The sequence below is a fragment of the Rousettus aegyptiacus genome, unplaced genomic scaffold (assembly GCF_014176215.1).
Source record: "Rousettus aegyptiacus isolate mRouAeg1 unplaced genomic scaffold, mRouAeg1.p scaffold_m13_p_2, whole genome shotgun sequence".
Taxonomy (NCBI): Eukaryota; Metazoa; Chordata; class Mammalia; order Chiroptera; family Pteropodidae; genus Rousettus; species Rousettus aegyptiacus.
In genome coordinates this window covers 51,006,552-51,027,702 of record NW_023416295.1, presented here as the reverse complement: position 1 = coordinate 51,027,702, position 21,151 = coordinate 51,006,552, and the positions used below count along the sequence as shown (strand labels likewise).

General features: G+C 33.3%; 1 protein-coding gene across 1 annotated transcript in view; it reads left to right on the top strand.

Moving 5' to 3' along the window:
• The window catches only part of XIRP2 (xin actin binding repeat containing 2), a 65,681-nt gene that overhangs the window by 26,851 nt on the left and 17,679 nt on the right, over positions 1 to 21,151 (top strand). Inside the window, exons 3-6 of the mRNA XM_016165442.2 lie at positions 752 to 889; positions 19,340 to 19,450; positions 19,835 to 19,907; positions 20,529 to 20,659. Of these exons, the coding sequence (XP_016020928.2) occupies positions 752 to 889; positions 19,340 to 19,450; positions 19,835 to 19,907; positions 20,529 to 20,659 (453 nt within the window). The remainder of the gene's footprint in view (positions 1 to 751; positions 890 to 19,339; positions 19,451 to 19,834; positions 19,908 to 20,528; positions 20,660 to 21,151) is intronic.

Sequence of the window (21,151 nt, the reverse complement as noted above, 5' to 3'; positions counted from 1 at the left end):
TGCTGTTTTTCTACCTGTTCTTTAAGGCTAATGATTATGACAGATAGCTATGATTAAGACAGACAGATAGGAGTTCAAATTCTAGCTCCAACATGCACATCCTAGCTGTGAGAACTTAACAAGCTACCTTACTTTTACAAACCTCAATTGCCTCATTTTAAAATCAGAATAATAAGTGTCCACATCTCATAAAATATAAAGAAGCATCAAATGACAAAATATATATAAGTACATAGCAACTCACTGTGCACTATGTATTAAGTAGTTGTTATTGCTGATATTAATATTTTTGCATAAGAGATACTCTGAGTCTATTTTGTTCATCCTTGATGATTTAAATATATTTTTGGAATGAATCAAATGTTTTTAATATTCTTAATGTGTTGCCTAGATAGACATTTTGGACTTTAATAAAAACTTTATTGTGGGTTACAATTGAATCCATTATTTTAATTTTTACAGTCTGTGTGTTATTAGAGAAATACATTCTAATAGGTCTAATCTCTAGACATCAAAATCTGAGATAAAGAGAATTAATATTTTGAAGATTCTTCTAACTTCTGTCAAAAACTGATAAATGAGAAAACAACATGGAGAGATTATCTTTACTAAGTTTTCTGTAAGAGTCTACTGAAATAATTGTGTATATTGTCTATTTAATGTATCACCCATCAATAATTGAATTGTCAACTATTAAAAAAATAGCATAAGAATACTATCCTGAATATTCCTTTTTCTTAAATCAACCTAGATTATGGAGGAATCAGAAATGTGCACAGTGCCTGGTGGTTTGGCCAGAGTGAAGAAACAATTTGAAAAGGACAAAATTGCTTCTTCCTGTAATACCTTTTCTCAGTACCAATACCAGCACCAGAACAGATCTGAGCAGGTAATACTACTATTGTTAATGGATAAATCATGTATAGTCAAAATGCTTTCATTTCAGTGCCAATGTTGGAATTGCCTCTTTAGTAGTATATTTATTTTCATTACTCATTAACAAAAATGGTACATTTTAAATGTTTTAGAAAGCCATTTTTAAAGCATATCAATTTATTGATTTACTTAGAGTATTTTGCCACATTTCTTGGGAACCATGCTGGAATATTCTTCCTCTCCGGATGTAATTTTGAAATATAAATAAAAATTAAATAGCATCGGTTACTCAACAGGTAAAAAAAAATGTTGACAACAGTGATTATATTGAGCCTGTGCTTCTAAATGATAATTCATGGTAAACTATTCCTGGTTGTTGGCATAGATTAAATTTGAAGCATTATTCAGCTATTTATTGTGTTGAGTTTTCAGTTTTCTTTAAATATCATTATAAATTGAGTAGTAGAACCCAGATGTTATATAAAGCCATATAATGCAACTTTAAAAGTTATCTTACATAAAAGACGTCTTTCCCCATTTCTTTCTTCTATTATCATATATCACCAAATATTGCCATGAGATATAATGATTTTTGAATGTGAGAATCTAAGTAATAAAACTCATTAGACTGAACTTGGCTCTTTGAAAAAAAGTAATTGCACTATAAACAGCTGCACTTTCGTCCATGTTTTCCATGAGGATAAAAGTAAAGAAGATGTCTGAAATTTTGTACTGGGAGAGGTCTGAAATTTTGTACTTTTTTTTTGTTTGTTTTATTTTGTTTTGTTTTTTTTAGAAATCCCTAGGCTTCCTACTTCTTTTCTTCTTTCCTTCCTTCCTTCCTTCTTTCCTTCCTTCCTTCCTTCCTTCCTTCCTTCCTTCCTTCCTTCCTTCCTTCCTTCTTCCCTCCCTCCCTCCCTCCCTCCCTCCCTCCCTCCCTCCTTTCCTTCTTTCCTTTCAACCCATTTTTAAGTACGTATTATCTTACCATTGACATAAAGGCTCAAAGTATGTGTCTAGCATAGTGCTAGACACTATGAGCCAGATCACTTGGATCTAAGTCCCTGCTCCTTCACTTATTAGCTATGTGACATTAGCCAAGTTCCTTAACTTGTCTGTGCCTCAGTTTCCTCAATTATAAAGTCAAGGTTATAATAGTACCCATTTCATAAGTTTGTTAAAAAGATTAAATTAGTTCTGCTTGTAAAGTGCTTAATAACATGGTTGGTCCATTGTAAGTAATACACAAGTGTTTGTTTTAAAAAATTAAGTATCACTTGGATCGTATTTCTTATTTTTAACTTCTCAGCCTCGCTTTCTCTGAACTACCCCCACTGTCACCCAGGTTTCCCCCAGATAGTCATAAAAAATGCAGAGAAAGAGCAAGAACCTTTTTCCTGGAAGTGCCAGGAATAGGCCTTACCACATCTAATTGCTCTAAATGGAACACATATGCTCCCCGAGCGCTGCATAGCCAGAAGAGGATGCTGATTGGCTGAGGCCATTGTACCTGTTGACCTAAGTGGAAATTCTCAGCATATAGTTATCAACAAAGAATAAAAGGATTCTGGGTAAAAACAAAACTAACCAAGCAAACTATACATACACACACACACACACATGCACACACACACACATATATATAGGGGGAGAGAGAGAGAGAGAGAAAGAATTTGCATACCCTAAAATTTACACATTTTAAGTGTACAATTTAATGACTTTAGTATATTTACACAGTTGTGTAATGTCACCACACACACACACACACACACACACACACACACACATAATCTCCATAATAAGATGTAGTTGCCACTCTGTTAATACAAAATAATAATGTGTGTGGGAGTAATAAAAAACCAACCATACACTAGAAGTCAATATCTGCATGACTCTAGTGACCCTTCAGTTTCATTATCTACCTCCAGATGTGCTAATGATACCCAGTAATTCCATGAAGAATTACTAAACCTAATTCATAATGCAATGCAATATAAATAAAATATGAAGAAAACATATACAAGATAAACTAACAAATACTATTCATTCAACTCTATGCTGAAGCCTGAAAGGGGAAGTGAAAGAAAAAAAGTCATCTGCACCTTAGAAAATTAATAATATTCATTTATAATGTTCATTGCAAATTTAAAAATCATATGCAATTTGGTATTACAGTAGAAAATGTAGAAAAATCATGTCTTAAATATTAAATTAAACTTATAAAGCTATTGAAAGTTATTCTAAAAATTGCTTCTTTTATCAGCAGGATTTGAGGATGAGACATTTACTGGTAGAAACAGATAATTTTGTCTTACCTAAGCTATTGTCAACTCTGAGTGTTTTCAATCTCTTGCTTGTTGGAAGTGCTTGAGATTCATCTCTCTGCTAACTCTGCCCCTGGCCAAAAATACATATTTATTTTGTTAACATATAAAATTAATTTGGAAATCAGGTTTAATTAGAGTGAAGGGAAAGGACATTTGTTTTGGATTTCTAACATATTTTATGTCACAATTAGTAATAATTTTATAAGGTGTAATAATAAGTCCAATCTGCCTCTTTCCTTCCTAACGTACTGAAGTCAGATGTTTCAGGGTAATTAGCTGACAATTTGGTAACACTTTTCTGGGAGATCAACAGTAGGCTAAACAAGTTTTGAAAATTAAAGTATCTGTGAGGTTAAAGATCCCTTCTGTTTGCTGATTGGTCAGACTATTTAATGCCTATTGAAAAAGGAGTTCTGAAATAAAAATAAATTGTGGTACACGATATAGAAAAATTAATTTATGCCAGACCTTTTAAACTTGGGATAATATTCTATTTATGTATTCTAGACTTGTCTTGCTTTTATGGCTCTGCGAGTTTAACATTTAGCAGTATCGCCGCTAGCCTGTGGAATATCTTTATGTAAATTAGAAAAGGCCTCTTTGGACAGTAGGGGTCCCTGGATGTGAGAGGCACAGGGAGAGGGGTCAGCTTCTTAAAAGAATGTGTTGGGGAAAATTTATTAGGTGGTTCTGGTAGTTAGTACTAACCATTTTTGACATCACTCATTTAGATTCTGCTTTTCAAAACAGTCATTACTGATTCCAGTAGCTGTGGACAAAAGCCAACCCTGCTTAAAGGATTACAAGCCGCTCAGTTTGTGTCCTGTTGATATTTAGGTTAGAAATATCGCGTCACTTTTGTTTCTGACTTTGCTTTAAGATTGAGTTCTCAGCATTCCATGTTAGTGAAAATCAGTAGGTCCTTAATGTTAAAAAGGAAAGGACCACTTAAGAGGGATGTTTTCAGTCTGCTCACTACAACAGGCTCCATTTGGAAAGACCATTCTGAATAATCTATCCCTCATCCTTACAAGGGTGTCTTGAAATATGCCAGAGAAGATATTAGAATATGTTATTGATGTGCAACTGCCACTGTCTCTTTTGTGAATTCATTTTCACTTGCCCATTTAATGGTTTCTGTTGTTGTTGTTTTTTTTTTTTTAGGTGTTCTTTTTTTCCTTCTTTTTCATTTTTTTAACAGCTTTATTGAGATATAATTTGCATACTCTAAAATTCGCCCATTTTCGGTGTACAATCCAATGACTTTGTATATTCACAAAGTTGTATAGTGTCACCACAGTAGTTTTAGAACATTTCCATTTCCCCTCACAATAAACCTTGGACCCATTAGCAGTCTGAGATCTTCATTCTTTGTGCCATAGCCTACACCTAGGTTTGGTTTTCATCTTTTCTTGTGAATTTCTTTTTTTATTTTAATCTTTATTTTTTCATTAGAATTGACATTCAATATTATATTAGTGTCATGTGTACAGCAGAGTGGTTAGACGTATATAATATATGAAGTGAATCTCCTGATTAGTCTAATCCCCACCTGACATTATGCATAGTTATTACAATATTATTGACTATATTCCCTATGCCGTATATCACATCCCCATAACTATTTTATAATTACCAATTTGAACTTCTTAATCTCTTCACCTTTTTAACCCAGCCCTCCAATACTCTTCCCATCTGGCAATCACCAGTTTGTTGATTTGTTGTTTGTATCTATGAATCTGTTTCCGTTATCTTTGTTCATTTATTTTGTTTTTAAGATTCCACATATAAACGAGATCATACAGTATTTGTCTTTCTCTGACTTATTGCACTCAGCATAATACCCTCTAAGTCCTTCTATGTTGTTGTAAATGGTAAGATTTCATTCTTTTTTATGGCCAGGTAATATTTCACTGCATATACATACCACTTCTTTTTTATCCAATTGTCTATCGATGGGCACTTAGGCTGCTTCCATATCTTGGCTATTATAAATAATGCTGCAGTGAACATAGGGGTGCTGATGTTCATGGGAATTTCTTCTTCAATTTCCTTCTCTCATATTTATGAAGTACTGAGTAGCTCTTTGCTTATTAATTGTGAAGACAAAGCCTTTTTTCTGGAGTTGCTTCCCCCCCCCCCCCCTAAGTAAGGAAAGCACAGGGAGCCCAAAGGTTTTTGGAAGTAACTAGTGTAATACAGAGCTTAGGTCATCGCTTTCATGTGAAAATGGTTGCACTGAATCTATGTCAAAAGTCTGACGTGTTCTCGACCTTCCCTCCTGCTGCCAAATCTGATATGAACTGGGAGGGGAGGGGCCGCAAGACAGTATGTATCTTTCCACATACATCTGCTGTTGTAAAAATCCTAATGTCAACATTAGCACTCTTTAACATTCTTTGGATTTGGAACAATCCCTAGACAATTTTAGGCTGATAAAAATCATTTTTGACAGATTCTGACAGATATAATCTGACATCTGTGTGTTTTAGACTTTTTAAAGGTGACCCATAATTATTTTCTTGCAAACTAAACATATTTTTATCAGCTAAATGTCCACATTGCAAAGCATTTCTCATAAAGGAGATTTAAAACTACCTCCAGCTTTCTGCAAACTCATAATTTTTCAAGGTAACAAACTGCTATTAAAAGCCCCAACCTAACCTAGATTTCTATTGACACATAAGATTATGACCAAAAGCATGTCTTGTTTTGTCTTTTAATTGTGTGCACTAATTTCAAATGACTATTACAACTTAAAGTAACCTCACTCAAAATGAAGCAGTTTAGAAAAATGGTTAGACCTTCCTGCTCCAGGGTCAGACATCTCAGGTTAGAATCTTCTGAGGTAGCCACCTAATCTCTTCTGCAAAATGAGATTGAAGTAACAGATGTGTTTTAAGAACAATATAGGATGGTCCATGTAAAACTCTTACCTGGCATATATGAATTGTTCAATAAACAGTAGCTATTCTCATCAGTAGTATTGCCACTATATCTGAGAGACCATAATCAAGTGGCAATTACTCTCAAAGTAGAATATGATTCATAAACATTCTATGAACATGTAAAAAGACAAAAAAGGATGACATCGTCCTGCACCTCACACCTTAGTTTTCATTTCTTTGGCCTTAGGAGACAGAATCTATTCCCTAGGAGCTCATTAGGTAATTTAAGATTAATTTAAAATTAACATGCTTGTGTACTCTTTGGCCATATCCTGCTCTGGAGTAATCAGTAACTTTAGTGCATATTTTAAAAATTGTAATAGCAGGTCTTCTTTTGAGGAAAAGTGCTTAACCCCAACTCTAGCAAATGACAAGATGAGGAGACCATCTTGGAAGGAGAAGGAAAATAGGTGTAAATATATTTTGTGCAGGTATGCTATAGCTCTGGGATGCCATTATAAATCAAAGTTTGTTTTTAAGTGGGAGCAAATGAATAACACAGCATTTGCTTTCAGAGACTGCTCTATTCACAGTATTGTGACAAGATGTACTGAGAGCAAAATAATATAATTAATATATGAATTGAATCGGGCAGGAGAGAAAAGGCTACGCTGCTTGAATAAATGAGGAAAAGAGGAAGAATTGAGGGAATATTGATTTTTTTTTCAGTTTCTGCAAGTGTTGTGGTTTCTCAGCATATTTTAGCTGATGTATATATAGAAGGGAAAGAAAAATATATGTGAGGAATTGAAATTACCTCATGACATTTTCTGGTTTGTGCAGTTGAAACAATGAAGATAAATATATTTCTACGATTGTCTTAATAAAATATAGTGAATGTGTTTTTTTAACATACAATGTTAATATGTACAAATACTAATAAATAAGGCCCCCTATTTGCCAGAGAACTGTTTATTTTCCTTTGACACAGTCCAAGGAGTCACCCTGACCTTTCTCCAGATAGGGGGATAGATACACTTAAATATTACACAGGCCAGTTGATCACAACAGGACACCAGTGCGTGGGACCTTGATCTTGAGGGAAATACAAACCAGATATGACAAAAGCCTTGTCCTCAAAAAGCTCCCAAGTATGGCTAATACGTAGACTAGACTTAACAGTCATACTCTATCAAAAATTAAAACCCTAACAAATCTTTCACCTCTTTTCCCTTCCGAATCCAGAACCATTAAGTTGTTTATTTTCTGCAACTGTTTCTCAGTGCCCAACCCTAAGTAGACTTTGGTGATGGACAGATCACAATATAAGATTAACTTTTAAATGCTCCAAATCAGGAAACCAACTGTTTGCTAAATAAATTAAATAACAAAACAATGGCCTCAACCAGTTAAAGTCTATAATCTACTTGAGGCCAGACCTATACAAACTGTTTATGCAGAATTCATTTGATTGGTATTATCTATTAAACAAAACATCCCAGTTCCTGACTTTGCCATCTAGTAGGCCAGGTTTGCTCTACACTCATAACTCAATTTTCCTTTCAACTCAGCAAGAAGTGGTAATGCAAACTCTGATCCAATTGTGGGTTTGTAGATGCATATTTCATGAACTGAATTTTTTCCCATCTACTCTTGCATTCAAAACGCTCTGTTATGCTCATGATTACCCATTTAATTACTGCTTTTCACACCTGTGTCCTGGCCGCTGCTGCCTTGCCACTTTGCAGCTGGTGACTTCCTTCCTACTGCTCTATCTCCAACTGTGTCTCTTCTCTTCCTACCCCTGTCTACCTTCCCATAGCTCGGTAGGTAGATCATAATGGAATCCCATGCTTTTTTTCTACAGAAATCAAATAATAAAGAATTATATTTTGCGAAAAATTCCTGCATTTAGTACTGCTTGCACTGGAATGAGGTAAAGCAAAGGCAAAAACACAAACTAAACAACTTGTCTTTCTCGGGATGAAAGAAGAGAGACTTTCTCTACAAGCCCCAACAAACTACTAATTCTTCTGTTTCCATTAAGGTTTGCATGAGCCTGCTGTCTAGAAATGTACCCCTACACCCCTTAAAAACCCCTATTATGTGCCTCCATCCCAGGATTGGGGTACAGGAATGTAGTAGTAGTGGGTTTCAATGAGTCCTCTGACGTTTTCTACATCTCTCCAGACCTGAAGCAGGACACCTTTTCAGAGTCCCTGATATATCGCCTCCTACCTCTTTGACTGGATAAGGATTCAGAATCAAATCACTCTCCCGGTTAGGCTGGGACATGGAATCTCAGTGGGAGCTCTGATCACCTAAGTCATTCACTGAGCCCTTAGTGAAGTAGCCCTCAACTCTGGCAGTACACAAAAATTCCACAGGCAGCCCAAGTAATTCTGATTTAATTGTTCTGTCATATGATCAGGGATCAGCTCTCCAGGTGATTCTAATTTTAACAATGAACATGACAGAGCAAATCTGAGCTAAGATTTGCTGTCCCAGAGATGACCACCTCCCTTTTAATTTCTTATCTGAGACTTCTCAGTTGCCCACTCTATTTTTCTTCACTCTGATAGGAAAACCCTCTGTTTGTATCAATATTTCTCTTGAGATGCCTATTACAGTCAAAAAATAGCACAAGGGGCTGCAGAGAATAGAGGAAGCTAGAGATTAAACAAATCATGGTGAATATAATAAATGTCAATCATCCAAACAACTAATTTACTAGTACCCCAAACCCAGTCAACTCTCATGTTAATGGCAGAAAATATTTAACTCGTGTTTTTGCATATATACAAAGTTATATTTCAATATTAAAAATAAACTAAATAATAGAATGATATAAATAAATACAGCAAAATATTAAAAATAAACCAATTAGAATAAAAATAAACTGAAAAAATAAAGTATTTTTAGGTTAATCCATACTGATACTCATAATTAATTAAAATCGACATTTAAATTATAGATTATTGCAGACATGAATTAAAAAAACTTTGATTGCATAGAATTATATAATCTATACACCTAATGTCTCTTGAGTTTACACCTTTGATACTTCTATACAAATAATTCTATTTTCTGAAAGACACAGCACTTAATTATAAAGTGATAAACCTTATTAAATAATGTAAACATGCACATAGTCCTTTGGTTTTTTACATAACTGAACCAATGTCTGGTCTTCTACCTAGGATACAAGATGTGCTCATAAAATGCAATAAGGCTGTTTTCTTTGATCTACTGACATCAATCACATTACTTTAGAGCCACACACTGTGACTCTCAACCTCTGCTGTCCCCAAATGAAATTGATCGTAATTGCTAACTGTCTGCTGAAATGTGACCATAAAGCCTTGGTAGTGGTCCCCTTGCAACTTCCAATTTCAGCTTCTTTCTGCAGAATCAGTTAGTGTATGAGTTCTGCTCATGCATAAAGGGATTCACTCCTGTCCCACCTGCAGCAGCACTGCAGGCCATCCCAGTGCATCATTATAAAGGGACACATTATAATGTGAAGCTTCTCTCACTGTGAAGACATCCTCGAAATGTTTGGGTCTTTTGCAAAAATTGTATCTTCTTGGTGAAATAATGTAGTCTACCCATTGTGTGCATTAAATCTGTATTCCTCTACTTTGCTGTTAACTAAACAAACTAGTCTGGTGACATGGAGGGGTTTAGAAATATGACCGTCCAAAGGGTCCCCTGTCACTGTTTCTCAGACAGTCAGGGCATTAGTGAGTAGTACAAATACCCATGAGTGAGACTGAATAGCAAGTACAGATTCAAATGCTTTCAAAGAATTTTGAATCAGTGCTTTTCTTTCTACAATTCATCTTACTCATTCTCCAAAATAGAATTTGAAGGAGCAATGTTTACCCTAGTTACTAGAATACCACAAGCACAGCTTTTTGTATTAATGGTATTGTGGGTTTCCGGTTTCTAGAAACCTTTTCTTATAGAACTCACTTTCAATTTCATTGCAGAAGACAAAGGCACTTACAGATACACCCTTCACATCTTTAAAGTAAAATGAATTGGGATTGATTTAGGAAAAAAGGAGTGGCATTGTCCTTCTCAGGGCCCAGAATTGTTGAGAAAGTATCACTTGGATCCTTTCCTCAAAAAACACAAAATTACAGCACAGAGTTTCATGTTCTCAGTGCTTGAACAGATGATCTCAAAAAGTATTTCGTGTTGATAAAGATGTAAAACACAGACATTTTTTAGCATAATGGAATGTCTGTGTTCTTTTATGGGAGAGAGTGGACATTTAGAGAAAGTTGGAATAGAAGAAATATATTTGTATAGCCCCTTCTTCAATAAGAAGTTTCATATTAATTTAAAAATATAAGTGTGCTCTTTGCATAATTGTACTTAAAAGAATTCTCAAGTTTATTGACAATACGTTATACTAACTAAATTTATTTTTAAATTGTTAGAATGGCAAGCTGTAGAATTTTAAGTTCTTAGATTTTGCTAATTTTTGAGGAGCAAGGAAAATTATGATGAAAGAAATCATTAACATCACAGAATCATTATGTTTGTAGGAGTTACTAAAATCTTCAAAATATGTTTTTCCACATACTTACTTTTATGAAAATGGGTGTTTTCCATAAGCATTTGATATTATTAGCTCTTTCTGCTTCTTTCGGGTCTGGCATTTCTAGATAAACCCATCTTCATGGGTCTTTGAAAATGATTAGATTAAGTCGAACTTGTCCATTCTTTTGTATGTTTACTTATTTATTAGTTTGCATAAATACAAATGAATTATCATGTTAAAAAAAAAAACAGAAAAACACAAGGCTTGAGAAAAAGAAGAGATACTAAGAGATTCTATCTTTAGACCATGCTATTACAGAGCTATCATTCAGGAAATTTTTTCAGTTTTTTCCAGCTTCTGTGCAAATCTCGACATCACAGAACATAAGATTACATCTTTTTCTAATGGCCTTTTCTTGTGCATGTTCTTTATTCTTCTCTGTCCTGATTAACCTATGCAGGCATGGTAAGGAGCAAGTTATTGTTCATCTCTTTAGGAAACAGTGGGTGCTACTTCATTTCCAACTCCTTCAGCACAGGACACATTATATATATATACCAGCAACTAGATTCATGACAAAAGGAGGAGGCAAGCACTCAATCCATCTTCTTTATCCTTGGATAAATACTAAGGCCTTCTAATGACATTATCCTGCTATGGCGTTTGAAATTCATTTATTTTCTTCAGAAGACAAATTAAAATAATCAAATGCTACAATCCATTGTATTGCATAGTGTTCAGAAATATTCGGGGGGAGTTTTTGGGACTTTGATTAAAGTCCATTTTAGGCTAGGGTTCAGTTCACAAGCCTATCATAAGCATTTGTACCACTACGCTAAAAATATCAGCAAAGTCCCTCTTTAATTGCTGATATTGATATTTCTATTTGTTGAATCTTTTTACTTGATACCTAATGTGATATTGATAAAAAAAGATGTTTCACTGAGTCACGAACTCTAAAAGAAAGAAAGCAAACTATGTGGTTACTTGATACAGTAGTGAAAATTATATTATGATGAAAAACCCAGTGACCTTGAAAGAATTAATACTCAATAAAAATTACTACACATAATTATTAACTTTTGGATTCTTTGATGGCATTTCAGAACTGTGCAGGTCTATAACATATTTAGCTATTTGAAGATAATGGCCCTCCTTTCTTGTCACTATTTATTTTAGTTATTTTTAACTAAATTTATTGGGATAGCAGTGGTTATATAAGCTTCAGGGGTACAATTTTATAATATATCATCTGTATATTTCATTGTGTGCTCACCACCTAAGGCCTAGTCACCTCTCATCATCACATATTCGATCCTCTTTACCCTCTTCATCCTCTCCTCACAACCTCCCCCTGCCCCGCCCCTTTCCTTCCAATAACCAACATACAGCTGTCTTTGTTCATGAGTTACACTCCACACCCTGGCCAACAAATGTCCCTTTAACAAATTACCTTTCCTGTTTAAATTGGTCAGAACGATGCTTGAAATTGGAATAGTAGATTAAATCCCTGTGAATTAACTGTTCACTAAGTATCAGTCCATGAGAGATGAACAATAAAAGAACTGGATAGGTGATCAAAAAACCACACTCTGATCATGTCTCTGTAGACTCTTTCCATATCTTAGGGACCAGAGTGATTTGGAAGAGTCGGAATATGCATAGGCACCTTTTTGCTTATCTCTCTGAATACCCCTCTACCCCAAATTCAGTACTTCTCTAGTTGGAAAAAAAAAAAATGTTTATATTGGAACCTGCTACTTTTTTTGTTTCTAGGCTTAATTCTATAATGAAAAATTCATGATAAAATTGACTGACGTAGCCACAGACAAACTACTTTTATTCGATCTTTTTATTTTTTCTTTTCTTCTTTTTTGGGGGGGTTGGGGTGGAGAACTTGTGCACTATGTGTCCTGAGTTGCTTGGAATACATTGACACAAAGTAAGTGTGCAATGAATATTTGTTAACTGAAGATAGCAAACACTAACGTAGCCCTTATGAACCAGATTTTCACATATAGTAAATTACTTCCTCCTTACAATAACCTCCTGATATAGTATGATTATTCCTATTTTGTACTAAAAATGTACACATGGAATGTCTAAGTAACTTCCAAAGGAATTAAACGAACATGATCCTAATGAGGAGGGTTGACTCCAGAGGTTGTGGCCTTGAATTTCGGGTGTTTTTTTTTTTTTTTTTTTTTTGAACTGATGGTCATGAAGCATCCACCATATGTCAAGTATAAAAGATTCAATGATGAGTATGATATTTTTCCCTCAAAGAACTCACTGTATCAGAGAGACAGACATATAACAAATAACAAATAATCACAACTGCATTATGGTAGATTCTATGATGGAAAATATAAATGAAATTTGTTGGGACACAAGGAGGTTGTGATAAACTTTCCTCTGGATAAAAATTGTCAAAGAGGACATCTGAAGGCAAACAGAGAATGCTTCAGCTGAAAATTGAAATAATTTTTTACATATGTAAAATTAGATTATAGACAAAAGAAACAATGAGAAATTTTAAATAGCATGACATATTTGTGAATGTAGTGAGGTATGGAGCTGGAGATGTAGGCAAAGGCCAAATAATAGAGAACATTATATGTTATGGTAAAATTTTTAAATTTATTCTAAGATAATCAAGAATCATTGAAAAAACTTGCACAAGGGAGTAATATGAATAGATATACATTTAACAAAGATTTTTATGATTGTATAGGATTGACATAAAGGGAGGCTAGGTTAGGTAAAAGAATATATCTTAGGAGACTACTGAAATATTGGATTAAATATATGAAGACATAAATGGGTCAGAAGTTCTAGAGTAGAGAAGACATTGACTCAGGAGACAATTAAAGATAGAATTGGCCGGGCTTATAAATCAATATAAAATATTGGTGAGGGAGAGGTAATAATGAGGTATAATAATAATTCTGTTTCCCTATTTTTGTTTGCATTAATTAACATAAAATATGTTACCTCTGTTTTCTTTTTCTCTAGAATATTTTTATTTTTTTTGGCAAGCTTTGTATTTGCAATTTCACTGTTCCTTGAGATTTTATTGTACTTCTATGTTTATTTTTATCTCAGTGCCTCTTTGATTTTAAGATGCTTTATATCTATGTTAGATTGAAATATTGCGGGTGTATATATATATTTTTTAACATATATCTACATAAAGTTTCTAGAAGGCGTCTTTTACTGCAAATTGAATGTTTTTATATATCTTGCTTTTTAAGTTTGTCAAATAAATATTATGTATATAACTAATATGTTTGATGGCCCAGTTGAGAGTGCATCTTTTATATGTTATTTTTATGAATCTTCAGCATTTTTTGGACACTTGAGATATGACTGTATAAATAGTACTTTTCAGAAAGAAGAGGACAGAATTCTAGGAGTTAAAGCTGGCACTGCTTATTCAGAAACCAATCTTATTTTGAAGCCAAATATTTCTACTTTTAAATCAAGTATTTTTAAAATGCTAGGTTTTGTTCTTTATAGCTAAATATAACCAAAGCATAATTGTTTTGAGTCAAGAAAAAATTGAAATGAATTAAATGATAAATAACACTTCTCTTAAAAATGTATGCAATAGTTTGATTAGCACCATGAAGATCTATTTATTAAAAAAGCTATTTAAAAATATATTTTCCTATTTTGAAAGGTTTTTTTTTTTGTTGTTGTTTTTTTTTACCATTGTGTAGATATTTGTTGCCTTGTGTGTATTTTGGTTTATTAGTACAGGTTTCTCCTGTGTCTGGTGATGCCAACTACTCATTACAGCATCACAGCACTGCCCATATTCTTTCATGGATGTCCTAAATACTTGGAATGTTGTCAAGAGGCTTCTTTCTGAGGACATTTTGTAAAGCGATTGACATGTTATTGTTATACACAGTATGTCCACCTACTAATTATGAATTATCCAGGATTAATGATTATCAGCCAAAATACCAAAAATGAAAATCCTGGAATTATGTGAAAAAACATTTTAAATCTCAATTTTTAAACTAGATTTTTATAAAATCATAATTTTTTTACATTCCTAGAGGGGAAAAAAACAATATGACTACTTGATCATGCATTCACTCCTTCATATTTTGTCTATCAGAATCTAAATATTGGGATTTGAGGATGCAGGAGTTCAGTTAAAGGATAGTTTCATATTGTTAAATAATGACTGTGAAATGTGATAGGTAGATAATAGAGGTGTGTAGTAACAGTACCGGAATACAAAAAAAAAAAAAAAAAAAGTAACAGGAATAAGTAACTTTGTCTAGAAAAGTTGGGAAAGGTTTCAAAGAGAAAATAATTTTTGAGCCAAGACTTCAAAAGTGTGTAAGCGACTGTGGAAAACACTTAACCAAAAGCTCAAATCCTTGGAATATCAAATTTTATACTGTAAATTTTAAAGTAAATTTTTTTCAAAATAGAGAAAACTCAGAGCAAAAGAAAACATGTTTAAATCTGAATATATTCAAATTTAGACAAACGCAATAAATCAGCCACAAATTTTTATGCTCATCGCTTAAAAGAAAGAACTAATTATTCTTTCAAACCTTGAATCCATTGACTTTTTTTGCTAACAAATGGCATGTTTTCAGTGTTGTTTATGTCTGTTTGACAAAGATGTAAATAACATTAGACATCATAACTCTTTCTAGTTTTATTTAAAATGAGATTAGTGGTGGGTAAAATTGCTTAAATACTAGCATTGAGCATGGACTGTTTTTTCCCACTCTACTGAGGCAGTTATTTACTATTCTGCCAGTCTTTCATCAAATTTTTTTTTCTATTGGCTATACTTCTAAGAGTCACAGTAATAGTGAGTCATCATTTAAAAAAAAAGAAAATCTGTTCTTTTCTTCCCTTACTCATTATTCTAGAATGAGTTTGGATTTTATTGGTAGAAATGTACAATATTTTTTCCTTTAATGATATTAACAATAGATTGTCAGATAGTCAGAATGTCGACTCTTTCCTGTACTATAAATATTTCCTTAGAAGAAGTATATATCAGGGATAAATTTTTGTAATAAACTTGGCCAACATATGAGCTGATGCCAGATTGGCATGAACTATACAAGCACCATAATATTGTTTTGCAAGTGTGCAATGTTTTTTCCTTTAGATTCTAAAATTAGAGCACATGTCATCTTTTTATTTCCTTTAAATGGATGAATGAGATTAATGAACTAAGTTTAACTGCGATTTAGTGACTTATCCAAGAATATGACATACCTAGTGGAGGAGGCAATTAGTACTAATCCCTTATTTCTGACTCCTGGTTAATTCACCTGTGAAAAGAATGGCATTTTGTCTCTTGTAACATTATCTATACATTTGAACTTAATTTTAGGGAGCCAATTTCATGAATTGTTTTGTGTGAATTTATATATGGTGTTCTGGCCGTAATTCTTTATTACATTTTATTTGTGTAATTTAATTTCTTCCTGAGCATTGTGATGGTCCATCCTTTTACATAACTATATAGATATCAGCAATTGGGAAGAATAAAAGTCAGATTTAAAATCCAAACTAAATTAGTCATAAAATATAAAATGGTAAATGATGGAAAGAAAACCTCGGAATATTTTAAAATAGACTTTATATAAATTAAACTAGACGGGGGCAGTAAAATTGATGTGTTGAAACTAACAGCAATTACAGTTCTATTTAGTAATAGCACATAAGTGCTAAAGTAGATTCTCACAACTCTAAATTTATATACCTTTGTACTGTTTTTGTTGTGTCATCTCTTACAAGAAAATATGTTTAGAGATGATAGACACAGATTGTTTTTACTCATGTAGATACATAGTGAGTATAAAACGTTTGCCCCAGAAAATGCTAATTTTTAAATTGTATCCAAAATTTATTGACTGATTTTCTAGTCCCAGTATTTTACTTTTGTCTTTCTCAACACAGATTCATATCGCTAACTGTATTATTTCAGCCTAATTGTTAGCAACAAATATCAGAAACTAAAATTTCTATGGGTTCCAGGCAGGTTTTTAAAAAATGTCAACTTGATCTTAAATATTGGTGAGGTATATGAACGGTGAATACCTGAAAAGTACATGTCCCAAATAAAAATGTTGGCCACTAATTTGTTCAGCAAGCCACCACTGTTTTGGAATGTGAACCCAGTGCTGCCAGATCTTCAAAGTTTTCAAAAGCAGGTGGAAATCTTGATTTTTATAAGTGTTAACCAATTCGAAGCTTTGAAAACACCCAATCGGCCAAATAAGCATGTCTCTGGTCCACAGCTTGTCCCATGGGCCCCTAGGTACAGATGTGATTCGATAGTAATGATCATGGTACCCTTCAGTAAAAATCTGGTCAGGTGTCCACTCTCCTTTGCTCTTTCACTGTCTGTTTAATTAGTACTTCCTATTTCTCAGTGTGTCATAAGAAAGCCATGGAATATTCTCATCATATCCCTAGAGATGGAAAGCCTTGTTATATTTGTAAACAGTTGTCATGCAGAGAGTTGATATTCATGCCTGCGCATTTCTTTTATCTACAGTCTTCAATGATTGTTATTGCTCCCTCCAGTTTAATGTTATTGATATCCTTAAGTAAAACTTGATTATGCAAAGCTTCTATTACATAGAATTCTGATTATTTGAATTGAAAGCAAAAAAATATGGTTTATTTTATTTATTTTCTATGTTCCCTCTTTAGAAAGTAAAGTATGTATTTTGTTCATTGTTCCATCCCCAGTTTCTAGGATGTTCTCTGGCCAATAGCAGGTTGAATTAAATTAATTTATTAATGGAAATTTTCTATTTTGGTCATTTATTCATTAAGTAAAATTTTCCTTAGCACTAACTATGTGTTGAGCACATTATTAAATGTCATTTGATATGTGTGGATCATTAACTTGAGCTAGAAAACCATTCTGCTTAGGAAAAAATTACTCTGGTCTTCAATGTAATGAGATATAATCTACATTTTTTTTTCAGCTTTATTGGGTTATAATTGACAAAATTTTAAAGATATTTGAAGTGTACACTATGATGATTTGACATACATATACATTGTGAAAGGATTCCTCCCATCTAGTTAATTAACATTTCTAATGAAATATAATCTGCAATTTAAAGTGTGAACCTACGTTCTGCCCTCAATTCTCTGTAAAACTTTTAGGAGGGTATCAACTTTTTTTCTTAATTTTCTTTCCTAGAAAAGTGTACTAAATAAGATCATACAATATATCTCTAAGTAAGTGTCTGACTGCCAGTTGGTTAATCAGAATGTCAACCCTTTAAACCAAGTACCCTGGGGGAAAAAAGCCATACACTACAAGTTCACTAGACCCGCCCCCTCACCCCCCGAAAAAAAATCACAAGTCAAAATCTCATGGATTAATTTTAAACTTATTCTTGGTTTAAAGGATTAGAATTTGATGGTGTAAAACTACTTAACTTCATGTAAAAAATAAATAAAACAAAACCTTAGTGTTCCTATTTAAGTAATAGTAATAATGCACCTTTGTTCACTTGACTATTCCCTACTAAGACAAATTTTTAAAAACCATATTTGTTACCATATTTGTTAGTAGATATCAAGATAAAAGTGAACTCCCAACTTCAACAATTTCAAATACATGTGTTCTTGGAAAGTAATCTGTCTATATCCTTATGTTTTGATGTAAAGATTTTTAGCAGTATGTCAGTTGCTTCATCTTATCAATCAATCATATACTTGTGACAGATCACATTCTGTAGTAACAGCAGGGCTGGATCAACAAAATTAAGAACTTCAAGCTTACAACTCAGCTTGAGTCACCTGTGCTAACTTAACCAAAATCAAAAGTATCTTTATGTATGAAGAGGGATACACACTACCATAATACAATCTGTCTATATGGGTTATATTTAATGGTTACATCCTTTCATTGAACTCTGGACTTGTCATTAAGCTAGCTGGCCAACTTGAAGACTGACATGTTTTTCTGTAACATGAAAATTTGGCTTAAAACAACAAATATGTTTTTTTTCATCAAGAATTTTCATTTTCTTTTTGAGGTTCATATTTCTCATATTGGGTACAAGAGTCATCATTAACATTTGTTGCTTACTAAGGGTAGTAGTTAGAATAAAGGCTCCCAAAGTTATCTATGCCCTAATGCCCAGAATTTGTGAATATGTTAAATTACCTGGTGATGGAGAATTAAGATTGCAAATGAAATTAGGGCTGCTGATAGAGATAATTCTGGATTATCCAGATTGGTCCAATGTAAGTACAAGGTTATAAATGGGAGAGGGGATAAGAAATGAGATTCAGAGAGATGATAGTGTGAGAAACTTTCAGCCTGATAGGGGAGAGGGCCCATAAACCAAGGAAAATGGGTGGCTTCTAGAACTGCAAGGCAAGGGAATGGATTCTCCCCTAGAGCTGCAGAAAGGAAAGCACCTTTGTGAAATCTGCCAATACCCAACGAGCCCCATTCAGGGCTCTGACCTACAGAAATGTAGATATTAAATTTGTGTAGTTTAAAGCCACTAAGTTTGTGGCAATTTGTTGCAGCAACCAAAAAAACTAATAGAGCAAGGAATCTTAATTTTTTTTTCAAAAGTATCTGTCATCGAAATTGCACTAATAAAAAAAGTTAAATTTTTCAGACTTTTCTTAAGGTATTATTGTTCATTCATTCATTCATCCATTTTCAGGAGGTAACCCATAACAGCCAGGTCAACATTTCAAGAAGCAGCCAGGAAATGGAAAGAAATGAACAAGAAGTTTCCAAAGCACATAAAATGGATGTTCTTGGAACAGAAATGGTAACTACCTAGAAAGACAACACTTTCCAAATAGCTTTCAGAACTATGTAGAAATTCTGACCTTGTTGTGAGGAATTGCTTTTATTGTCCTTTATATATTTAAGATCAATACATGCCAATGTCTCCCCATTTTGGGGTTCACATTCTTTGAAAAATAAAACAAACACCCTAAATATATGAGTGCATTTTAAGTATAAATTCATATATAGTATGTTATAGCACGGGCACATGCATTAAAATAAGCGATAGAGGTTTAATTATCATCTTTCAGTGTGCACTGAACTCTTGGATGAAAGTCACTGTGAAATAAAGAATATATGTGCAGTACTGAAATAATAGACTTCTTAAGAACAATTATTTATTTAAAATTATCTTTAAATACAGGCCTCTCATCTTGAAGAGCACACCAAGGAAATAAACCAAGCTTCTCAGTTACATCAGTATGTTCAAGAAACGGGTAAGAGTTTCATTACTTGACCCCAATATACCTTTCTTTTATTCATATGTCTGTGTTTGAGTGGAAGACTTCCAAAGCACAGTCCCTCTCACTAAGTAAAGTTAGTAACTGTGACTCATGATCCCAAAGGGGACAGGATAGTATTTCTGTATATAATTAGGTTCTGCCTGTGGTGATATGTGGACTAAGCTTCTAAAATAGTTCATTGCCCATAACTCTATGATGTATTCATCCTAAAAGCCTAGAAAGTGATAAGCCAGTCACCTCTGAACTGCTTTTTGCCTCAGGAAACTATAATGGAATTTAATGTTTATCAAGCTCCCTGAGAACAGAAACATTATCTAAATCATATCATTCTTAATAATAGATTTAAATACTTTTAAGTTCAGTTCTCCAACCTGCAGATAGGAGACTAGGCTACAGGCAAATATGGGTACAGTTTGTCTTGCCTATAAATGGGGAATGAGAAGTTTTGCTGTCCTGGAGAACTAAAAGGGAAGATTTAAGCCAATTGTGACTGAAACATTACTTGGCTATATCTGTATTTTAGTTTTATTTTGGTTTTGCTTATGAAAGTCTATCTTCCTTTTGTGTTCTTTTGCTGTTCTTTTCTGTTTGTAGTCATAGATACACCTGAAGATGAAGAAATTCCAAAAGTTTCAACTAAGTTTTTAAAAGAGCAATTTGAAAAGTCTGCTCAGGAAAAGGTCCTTTATTCTGATAAAGAGACAATCCCAGCCAAGCAGATTAAGGTAAGACAATTTCTCTACACAAAAACATATTAATCATAAAGCCAGATGTAAATGTGTAGCATTTTCAAATTATTGAATGTTCAAGGTGGTTTTTCAACAACAGAAAATATTCTGAAACAGTACTTATTCTGTTCCATAAGATTATTTTTCTATATGGCAAAAGTGATAGAGTTAGAACTTTTCTCACAAGAAAAAATTATGAAGAAAAAATTATGAATGCTCTAAATTTTAATAACTAACATTAGATAAAATAATAAAGTCAAGTTTAAATGTCAGATACTATTTATTCCTGTTTAAAATTCCAAGAAAAACAAAACAACCCTCAAAAGTACGTTAAGACTTATATTTCCCTCTCGATTACTCAGCATAGGCACATTAAGTAAAGGAGGAAAAAGAATCAAGATTATGTGTAAATGTTAAAATACTGAATTGCTGATATATTGAATGATACATTGAATTTTAAAATGCATGTGAATTATAGGAAAGATAGTA